Source organism: Stegastes partitus, unplaced genomic scaffold (assembly GCF_000690725.1).
Source record: "Stegastes partitus isolate 25-593 unplaced genomic scaffold, Stegastes_partitus-1.0.2 Scaffold517, whole genome shotgun sequence".
In the NCBI taxonomy this organism is placed as follows: Eukaryota; Metazoa; Chordata; class Actinopteri; family Pomacentridae; genus Stegastes; species Stegastes partitus.
In genome coordinates this window covers 37,144-48,248 of record NW_007578248.1, presented here as the reverse complement: position 1 = coordinate 48,248, position 11,105 = coordinate 37,144, and the positions used below count along the sequence as shown (strand labels likewise).

At 41.7% G+C, this 11,105-nt stretch overlaps 1 protein-coding gene across 1 annotated transcript in view; it reads right to left on the bottom strand.

Moving 5' to 3' along the window:
• atp8b2 (ATPase phospholipid transporting 8B2) overlaps positions 1-10,638 on the bottom strand; it is a 47,213-nt gene extending 36,575 nt beyond the window's left edge. Inside the window, exons 1-2 of the mRNA XM_008287734.1 lie at positions 10,512-10,638; positions 4,675-4,742 (exon numbers count right to left, since the gene is read on the bottom strand). Coding sequence (XP_008285956.1) covers positions 4,675-4,699 — 25 coding nt within the window. The 5' untranslated portion in view covers positions 4,700-4,742; positions 10,512-10,638. The remainder of the gene's footprint in view (positions 1-4,674; positions 4,743-10,511) is intronic.
• Between the last annotated feature and the right edge of the window lie 467 nt (positions 10,639-11,105).

Genomic DNA, 11,105 nt, shown 5'->3' with positions numbered 1-11,105 from the left:
AATAAAATTCTAACAGATGTATATGTTTTTTGGTCAATTTTACAAACAATTTATTTTTACTTCAATGGAAACAGATAAATTCAAGTGAAATATTGTAAATATATTTTACAAATTAGATATAATAAGTGACAACAGTATTTGCTCTGTAAATGTTACAGATTTGGTTTTTAAAATGACAGATATCTTGTATGATTTACACTTTTTTTTATAACAAAAATATGATTTGATTAGACTATAATATTTAAAAACATCAGTCACAACACATTTTTTAAATTAAAATATAATCATCTATTTACTTTAATTGTTTTAACACATGTAAATAGACTTTAATAAACTTTAAAAGCCTCCAACAATACACATAATCACGTGTACAATTAAGGCTAAAAAACATTTTTTAACTGTGGAAAGCTGCTGTAGTTTTTGGATTATTTGTGAGTATTTTACTTTATTTTATTTGTTTGGTTGATTTGCTTTTGTTCCCCAGATGCTCGAACATACCAGTTTTAATTTCTATATATATATATACAGCATGACATAAAGCCCAGCATCATTATTTAGCAGCTGCACCTTCTGCAGCAGAGTTTAAACTGTCCTGTCGATAGTTTTACAGATTCCTGTCGTCCTCTTTATGTTAAAGTCACACTTGTGATGGTGCTTCGTGCTGCAGTGATGTGAATCTGTTACGCAGTTCATATTAAACTGGAGCTTGACTTTAAAAGATGACGTCTTGAATCACATCACCGCTTCATCAACACATTTAAAGCCTCAAAACAATACTGTCTACGTCAGCTAATCCACAGTGGAACCCCTAAATCTGAATGTTTTGTTTTGTTTCTCCTTCAGCTGTCAACAGAAGGAATCAGATAAACTTCATTCTGAGTCACCTTCGACCTGTTAGTTCCTATTTTTTGGGACATTTGAGACTAAAAACAACAACAAAACAGTGAAAAGCTGCAGAACTCTCATGAAACTATGAAGAGTTAAAGTTATTTTGCTGCTTTTCCATCTTGTTGCATCTGATGCTGCAGCAGCAGGTGACACAAACATCCCGGTCTGCGGACATGTGATGATGGTTGATCTCCACACAAACGGATGAGATGAAAGAAATGAAACTTGGACTCGGGATGAAGATGACACATGATGTTTATTGTAAAGAATCAACAGCCTGCCTGCGGACTCGTACCTGTCCGCCTCTTCTTCTTGGACTTCCCTCCGCCGACCCCGTTCTTCTTCCTCCCGTGCAGCGGCAGGACGACGGGGAACCATTTCTCCGGGATGTCCTTCGGCACCGTCATCTCGTCGGGAGCTTCAGCCGGATGTGCGCCGCAGCTGCAGCCGTCACATCGCCTCCGCAAGGACGCGCTGACGGAGCCGCAACTTCAGCGGAGTTGGATCAGTGGGACGGTCCGGTGGCGGCGCTCCTCTCCCCCCTCTCCCTCCTCCTCTCCCCCCCTCCAGGCACACGTGTCCCCCCCTCCCGCAGGTCATGTTCTCTGATAAGGTCAATCTGCGGCTTATGTGTCCGCGAACTTGTGTTGCTCATAAACGCGAGAAACGTTGCAGAAATGTTGCACAAAAAGTTGCACAAATCAGCGTCCTGCTCGCGGATTCTGCAGCTTCATCAATCAGCCGCAGACAGCTCGAGTCTCCTCCGCTGGAAGCATTACGTAATGCATGATTGGGGGGGATGCGCGTTGCCATGGAGACCGCCTCTGCAGGGGGATGCCACAGCTGACTGAGGAAACCGGGGGCGCCATTTTGGCTCCGAAACCGTCGAGTGGGCTGCAACCGGACTCCTGCAGCTCGGAGCCGGAATGACGCGCGCGGAGGTCCGGTTTCCCCTCCACGCGAAGGTGCACCGCAGTGGGCGGGGCCAGACAGGTGCCGCGGCACGTGCGGCCCCGGCTGAACTCCTCGTGCCTATACGTTAAAAAGACAGCCGATCGCTCGCGGACACGCGCTTTTTTTTTTTTTTTTTTTTTTAAATGTGCGTGCACTTTGTGAAAGTGTGCTGCACGTGCGCACGTCTGCAGCTGAGGGCACAACAACACAAGACACGTGATGGAGCTGCGTTTGAACCGCAGCCAACACATAGAAGCGTTTTAAGTTGATGTTTCTACAGAATTAATCACAATCCACCCGGTTAGTGTTCACATCTGGGTGGTGAGATTTGGTTGTTTTGTTGTCAAAATCTACGGTCAAAACTTCTTCTTCTTGTTGTTTTTTTCTTTTTTTAATTATCAGATTAACACCACCATCAAACATGTATAAAAAAGCAACACACTGGATCTAACAAAATTTGAGCATTTTAAGTAGATTTTTCTCCAGATTAAGTCAAAGTGAACCTATTTAATGTTACATTTAAGAGTCAGAGCTGTAAAGGTGATGACAGCAGAGTAAGTTTACTGTCAAAATTCATGTTTTATGTCCGTTTCACACACACTAATTCTAAAGCAACACAAAGTGATGGATTTGCATTTCAGAATGAATCAAAATGCAGGCAGTTCATGCTCATATAGACAAAGGAGTAACTGGATGAAGATGTTTTGTTGTTGTGCTGCTCTGCACTGCAGTAAAATGATAATGAAGCTTCTAATGACAGCAGAGCACATCTACTGTCAAAACTTTTTATGTCAGACTAACACCACCATCATATTAAAAAAAGAAACACAAGGTAGAGCATTTGCATTTCTATCACTACAACCAACAAAAATTGAGCTTTTTATGTAGTTTTTTTTCTCCACATTAAATCTAAATTTACTTATTTAATAAGAGTCAGGTGATGACAGCTGAGGAAATTTACTGTAGAAATCCACTTTACGTCAGTTTAACACATCACATATAAAACAACAGAAACACATAGTAGTGAATTTGCATTTCTATCAACACAACTAACAAATATTTTAAGTGACGATTTCTCCAGATTAAATAACTATCTATCCAGTTCATGTTCACATATGCTTGTAAGATTTAGAGAGTTTGCTGACATGTCAAATCACAGTCAGTGTCCTGTAATGCATCAGTCCTCTGCCTCACTCGAAGTAAAATGACTGTCACTGCCTCGTTATGATCCCTTTTGCATCCTGCATCCACAGCTCATGTGGATTTTATTTCTTGTGCAGGCTTTGTTGGAACATTTAACAGACAAAATGCGTATTTTTTTGGTTTCTGTAGAGATTTTATGTGTCACTTTGTGCTTTTTCTGCCCCGATTTATGTCTTTTATTGAACTAATTTTAACTTTATTTATGTGAAGGAACCCACAGAACTCAGGCACCCGGTGATGATTCAAACTATAATATTGTATAAATGCAGTAAAGCTCTCAAACATTCTGTATTACTTTGAAATATTTAGTCTGGAGTTTTTGTCTCAGGGGAACACTCAGTGAATTTGCATTTCTTCGTGTGTTTGTTTGTTTCTTTCCTTTTGTCTAATATTAAACTCAACTTTCCTCATTTCATATTTTCCCTGCTGAGTTAACACACGCAGTTTTCTCTTCTGCGTCTTTTGTTTTTAGAAGTAACTCCAATTTTATTTTATTTTTAATTCATAATATATGTCAACTCATCCCCTCTTTATGTGTGAAGGAGGCTCCCTTTTACATCAGATTAATTAGTTTTAATCTACAAACCCTGGACTGTATAGCTCAGGTGGATTTCTGCTCAGGTTCAAAGCTTTTTTTTTCACATTTGGGAGGCGTCACACATGTCTGATTAACAAAAGAAAAAAGATCTATCAGAGGTATTGTTGCATCTAAAGTCAAGCAGTATAGTTCAAAATAAAAGCCCGTTGCCTTTTCCTTGCTTTTATTTTGAAATCTAGGCTTCTGTTCTCCAACATTTACATGTTTTTACATTTTGAATGCATTTGCAGGATGTGAAAGATGTTTTATTTGCTGTCTTTTCCTTGTCCAGACTGACTTAAAAGAAGGTGGCTGCAGGAGTCTGAGCAGCGACTCTGCTCAGACGTCAGCGGTGACGACGCAGTTCGACTGGACGTCTGCATAAGAGCTGCAGCTACTAAACAACAAGACCGGCCTGATGTAAGTACAACCGCTGGGTTTACTGTACAGTGAACAATGGGCAGCTCCAAATCCACTCAAATTAAGTAGAAATCAATGACAGATAATTGAATTGGTCTCATTATTTAGTCGTCTCAGCCTGTTTATTAGCCCGCAGAGTATAAAGGAAGCCACACTGTAAAAGTGCACTACGTGATTAAAGGTCGCTCTGTTGATGCATCCCTGAACAACTCTAGACTTGATTTGGATGATCAGAATTCCCCTCACAGCCTGTGTACGTTAATTAAAGCTGCAGCTAATGATTAATGCTGTTAATTTGCTGTTTGTTTTCTCAAATGAATCACCGTGCACAGTTAGCTGTTTGGTCTGTTTTATAAAAGGTGACAAAAAGTGTTCCCCAAAAAAAGCATTCAGTTTAAAGCCACAGAGGATGCTTTGGATGCATCATTTTGACTTTTTGTCTTTAAAATGTGACTCAATCAGTTATCAAAATAGTTGCTGATTAATTAGATAATTGCCACAAACACTCTCGACAACAAGGCACAGGTAAAACAGGAGAAACTGAAGACACATGTCCCTCCGGTTTCATCCTCATCAAGCCACCAGGATCACCAAAGGAAAACTAAATGCACAGAATGTGTTTGAGGTCTGACCTGGAGGAGGCCTCTTTCTGAACATCTCCGCTCTGCTGGCGTCCCTCTGCTAAGGCCCATGGGACTGTCTGAGGAAGGAAGAGGAGGTGAAAGGAAAATCATTAACACTCTGAACTCTGGGTGTTTTTATTTTTTTGCACCATTTTTTCTCACTCTTGCTCATTTTTAACTACAATATAAAGTCCTGCACCGCCACAGAAACAGAACAATCATGAAGTGAAGGAGAGAGGACTCAGGAATGTCTTCTGTGCAGCATGAAAATTGAAAACTGAATCTATTAGTTTTCTGTCAGGTTTTACCAACACTGGAGAAAGATGGGCTCCAAATGCAATAGACAATAATTTTGCAACGTTTACAGGTTTTGAGCCGTTTATTGTATCGATCCGGTTTGTGTTGTTTACCTCTCAGATGCTCTTGTCTGTCTGCTCTGTCTAGACACCGTCTGCAGTTCAACCGATAACTTTTTGGGGTTTATAAATGAGACATGCAGAATTTGTGATTGAATTAGTACAAGTTTAAGCCCAGATTTGGCAAACTTTTCAAAAATAATTACACATAATTAGGTCAAAGATGGTTGGAATTAGAATATTTGTTGTGTTTTTACAGTTTCAGCTCAGAAAAATGGTTTAATTTTTTGGATTTCTTTTTTGAAGACAACTTGCCAGCAGGTTATGGGGTGTTTCTGGGTCAAATAATCCATTCAGAGCAGTTATTCTTGTTTTATTTACGTATCAATATAACAAACATCAGGTAAAAAATGAATTTCTTTTAGAATTCAGCTGATAAGACTTTTGCAGGACCGATGCTGATTATCGATATTTAAAGACTGATAACTGATATTTTAAAACCGATATATGTTGTATTTTAGTAACATGTAATAGCAGGAACCTGTCATTCATAACTAGGATTACTAACACTGAATATGTGCTTCAAAAAGAACCAGAAAACGTCACAGTAGAAATACTGTTCTTGCATTATTCTTCAACAAAGTCTTCTTTAATTTCAAGGCACTTTTTCCACCTATTTTCAAGCTTTGTGGATAAAAAAAAGTCACATGTTGAGTCCAGATTCTCCTCAACAGCAGGAATTTCTTCATCTTCACTCTGAAAATGGCGACCAGACGGGTGTGAGTTCAGTTTGGGAAGCAGACAGAAGTCGGACGAGTCGGTGAAGCTTCGTGGTTCAACAGTTCAAAGCTGCTTTTGCCACCTGACGCTGCAGCAGCTCCAGGCTTTTCCTCTTCTTCTTTCTTTTTGTGGACACTGATATGAAGTAGAAGTTCCAGCCCTTGTTTCCTGGTGAGGCAGAGAACTTTCTGAATAGGAACGCTGACGTCAGGACGCTTCCCTTCTGTTTACTGTCAGATCGACTGATTGGGATCAATAACCGTTTGTCTCCTGCTGTTACGTCTGCTCTTCTTCTCTGTCTTGTTAATCTCGTTCGGGTTTTGCGGTTTGTGTTTCTGCCGGAGGCCACAGAGTGACGACGGGCAGACGGGGACGGCTGCATCCGACCCAAACGGGCGCGTTTAATTTATAATCGGTCAATAAAAACAACAAAACAGATTATAGACAAATATTAGCATCAGTAATCTGTCAGTCTCTAATGTCTTTAACTGTTTGTTTTTATTGCAAATTAAAAAAAAAAAAAAAAACTGGAATCAACATGTGGAAAAAACTGATGGCTCTACGTATTCCAGATATTTTAGAAAGACGTTTCACCACGCTGACTGTAACTTCCAACAGCTTGCTCCTCTCCTTTTCAGTCTTGCGATCCTTTTGCATTAGGTTTTGTTATTTTTAGCATCTTTTGTGTCATTTTGGACATATTTTCAGTTGTTTTGGACAAGATTTTACGTTTTTTCAGCTCCTGCAAACTTTTTTTTTTTTTTTTTTTAACTCTACTCTGCACGTCAGACAGTTGTTCCACCATGCTGGATGTATCCTCCAACAACTTGCTCCTCTGTTCAACTGTTTCTGAGCCATGCCGCGTTTATTTTATCGATCCACAAGATGTTAGTTTCCGCTCAGTCTCTCTTGTCATCTCCTCTCTGCTCTGTGGAAACACTGCCTGCAGTTCAGCCGAGAAAAAAATGCTATTTTGTCTTGTAGCTGGTGGTCACAGCTGAGTCAGTCATGACTTTGCTGTAAGGGGGGCAGAATTTTTTTTCCTTTTTACAGGATCAAGGGCTTTATTTTTTGCAAGTTTATAAAATGAGACGTGTGGAATGAAGTGATTTTAATTAAATATTACGATTTTTATCTTCAGTTTGGGGAATTATCCCAATGGAATAGCACGGCATGCATGATGTGTTCAAGGACAATTGGAAAGTTGTAGTGTGATTTATTTTACACTAGCTTTCTATCTGCTCTGTGGAGACACTGCCTGCAGTTCAACCTGACCGCTGGTTGCTGCTGAGTCAGTCACGGCTTCCCAGTTGAGACAAAAAGGGCAGAATTTGTTTAAATTTTTTTTTTTTTTTTGCAGAATCTGGTACAAGGAGTTTGTTTTTGTTGCATTTTAGGTGATTTTAAGCTAAGATTTGGTTAATTTTCCCAACAGAACACACAGGATTAGCTCCAGAATTGTCTTAAATTTCAAAAAATAAAAATAAAGAAGAATTTTTCTACTTTTACAGTTTCGGGCTCTGATAAATGCTGCAATTTTGGTGATTTAAAACCAACAACAAAAAAATACACAACATGCATTTCAAACCTAAGGTTGGAGTTTGGAAAGTAGAGTTGTTACAGAGCAGGAGAAGGAAGAAGTGACAAAAAAAACACTTCTTTTTTTTTGTTCTGATACAAGGTGTGAAAGAGAAACACATCCACACTTTTTTTTTTTTGGTTTGAGGCTGTGAAAAACATTTTTTTTGTGCCCTCGCACTGAGAAAGTGAAAACCAGCCGGGCATTAAAGCTGCTGCACGCAAACACACACGGAGTCGAGCATCTCTGGTCTGCTGGAGCCATAATGAGGAAATGACATTCAGCAGAGAGCTGCATCTGTCTCTTTGGCACTCGGCGTCTGGGGAGCGGTGGCTCGGGCCAGATCCACTGTCAGTCTAATGGAGCAGCACATTCTGCCTGCACAGCAACCAAAAGCTGCTCTTCCTCCTGTTATGCTGACCTGTTCATATTAACCGCCGCGCCGCTTTGATTCGTTTCTTCATCCCGGCTAAGTGGGAAAGGCTGACGGATGAGGCTGCAGAGGCATCTCGGGTTTGTGCTACAATAAACACGCAACATGGCAGACGGGGGCCTCTGGCATCCGATCGATACCCCTGAGAAGCTTTCTCCACGTGAGCCCGACTGATCGGCTTTCAGATCCTGTTTCCAGCTTTGTCCTGTCATACACTCTTTTGGTGCACGCTCTCTGCTTGCTGTACAGACTCCACAGCCCGTCCAGCAGACACCAGACAGCGTGGGCGAGCTCGTCCTCTGCGGCTTGTGTAACCCCTCAGAGCCACAGCGGGGCCTCGTGAAATAAAGCCCGCAGAAAGAGAGAATGTCTGAGCACCTTTCTCCAGAATTCCTTCTATTTCCGCTCAGTGGAGTCCGGCTGATGCTTTACAGAGGATCTGGAGTCCTTGTTGCTTTGAGCTGCACCACCAGGACCTCATGTCTTAAACACTGCAAGAAAAACAAGCTGTGCTGCTCAGAAAACTCACGTTGAGTCATTTAACGGGTCAGCAGCGCTTTGGAAAACACTGACATCGTGATATTTTGCTTTTTCTTGTGATTTACGCTTTAAAGAAAATACAGGAATTTGCACCAGATGACTAAAAATGACTGCTTGGAATGAATTAGTCACATTAGAATGAGGAGAGCGGATCAACAATGACAAGCAGTTTCAAAAATGCCATTTGGAACTTCTTCCATTTTTTGCTTTGGATGACAGTCAGATGTGACTTTGTGCTGCTGATTTAAACGGTCAGATAGTCGTGTGGTGGTGGAGAATCTCTCTGGTCGACGTCGTCCTTCTGTGTAGCTGAAATATTTCCGTACAACTGATTTCTTTTTGCAGCCAAATCTTCCTTTTCTGTGTTTTGCTCTCGTTTCTCGCTGTGCACATGTGCAGCCTCATTGGTCTGAGCTAGTAGAGGTGCAACAATTAATCAATTAATCAATTTGTTTTACACTATTACACTAACTGTCAGCTACTTTGATCCTGATTCATCAGTTTGAGCCATTTATTAACAGAAAAATTACACATTTTTTTCTGATTGCACCTTCTTAATTATGAATATTTTTTGGTTTCTTTCCTCCTCTGTGGCAGTAAACTGAATATCTTAGACATTTGTCACTCTGACATCTCTCAGACCAAACATCCATCCATCCACTATCTATACACCGCTTAATCCTCACTAGGGTCATGGGGGGCTGGAGTCTATCCCAGCTGACTCAGGGTGAAAGCAGGTTCACCTGGACAGGTAACCAGTCTATCACAGGGCTACACTTAGAGACAGACAACCAAGCACACTCACATTCACACCTACGGACAATTTAGAATCACCAATTAACCTCAACATGTTTCTGGACTGTGTGGGAGGAAGCTGGAGAACCCGGAGAGAACCCACGCTGCACGGGGAGAACATGGAGACTCCACGCAGAAAGATTCAGGTGCCCCCACCGGGATGCGAACCGGCAACCTTCTTGCTGCGAGGCAACGATGCTAACCACCTTGCAGTCCTTGATACATGCTACAGTTTAAATTACAGTAAAAACACAGCCCCTCTCTGACAATCTGGCACTGTTACGGAGACCAAAAGAAGAATGGACATTAACTGCAGGCTGCTGTAAAAAATTCCGATATTAATTCACTGAAAAATGTTTCATGGAGCCGTGTTTAGAGGAGTGACGTGAGTTAAGCAGCTGGGAATATTATTGATAACTTTGTTTACATGTATACTTTTTTTTTTAACATTACTGGATTTCTACAATACATATTTGATAAACTAGAATTCGTGATACGTCGCTGCCTCAGAATAAACGTTTCTTGTTGTCTAAACCTTTATCCTATAATGTTTAAGCTGTTTTAGTGTCGCATGCGTTTCTTAATGTGAGTTAGTAGATGTTAATTGTGGATTACATTAAAAACAAATCCAAGCAAACACATCAGGGAGCGTTCTCTGAAGGTTCTCTGAAGGTTCCTCTTCTCTGGGATTGTTATTTGTGGTATGTTTCTGCAGCTCACAGCAGTTTCTCTAGTTTCTAAGGGGAAAAAAAATCGTATTCACTGCAGTAAAAGTGAATGTTGACTACAGTGGCATCACTTTATAAATATAGTGCATTATTAAAAAGTCTATTTGCAGTATTAAATGGCAAACTTTATATCTTCCTGTAGAGTTTGTAATCGATTACATGGTCATTGTTGAAGAAAATCACACACTTAACACTGCAAAACTACAGCAGACGACCTGCAGACACAGCCACCAGGGTTTTACTGTAAATTCAGAGTAAAAATTCCAGCCTGAGCCGCAGTTTCTCTTTCAACAAACCCCAGTGTGACAGGGCATCACACAGCTACCCTTCACCCCTGCTGCATGTGTTACATCCTCCCACTGTTTCTCACTTCTGGAAATAAACGGCATCAGGTCGAAACCGAAATCAGCGAGTTAAAACAAGCTGCTCAGATGGTACACATAAAAATAGACTTTTAAAGTAGTAAAGTGCTGCGTAGACTCTAAACTGTCATGTGTGCTCTCCATACCTGAGGTCACAGAGCTGCAGCTTCATCCAGTCTCATTAAAAGGAGGCTGCAGGAGGAGGATAATTCCAACTAAGTGAATGCATTATGGAGGAGCTCTGCAGGCAGCCCTAAGAGTTTAATTACACACCTCACAGTCCGCAGACTTCCATTAGAGCAGCAGCGAGGAGTGAAGCCTGAACTTTCACTGTGAAATCTTGTGCCTGAAACTTCATGCTCTGCTCGAAGCCCCGCTGGAGAAGAAGAAGTGACTCTGACTGGTGCAGTAAGAGGAGCTCCGGCGACAACACCCGCGTCAATAAGTGCAGAAAGTGAAAGGGCTGCAGAGGAGAGCAGGAGTGGTGATCCTACCTTTAGCAGCTGCTCTTACAGATGTGCTGGAGCTGGAGGAGGAGGAGGAGGAGGAGGAGGCATCATCTCCGCTGCTGAGGTCACGCCGAGGTGGAGGTCTGAGGCCGGATGATGCGCTACAGAGCCGGGGAGAGGTGAGCTGAGGGCGGGTTCGGCTCCGGGTGGAGGAGGAGGAGGAGGAGGAGGAGCTGGGGGCTGCACCTCCTGCTTCACCTCCTCCATCCGAGCTCCAGCTGAGCCACACTTACTGGACATCCTTGATTTGGTTCATTCTTGGAGCCTTGTTGGTGGATGATTTCAGTTTTAAACACTTTCTATGTTGTAAATCTTCACCGCAGTAACGTCCTGAACACCTTCTCACCGAGCAGCAGGT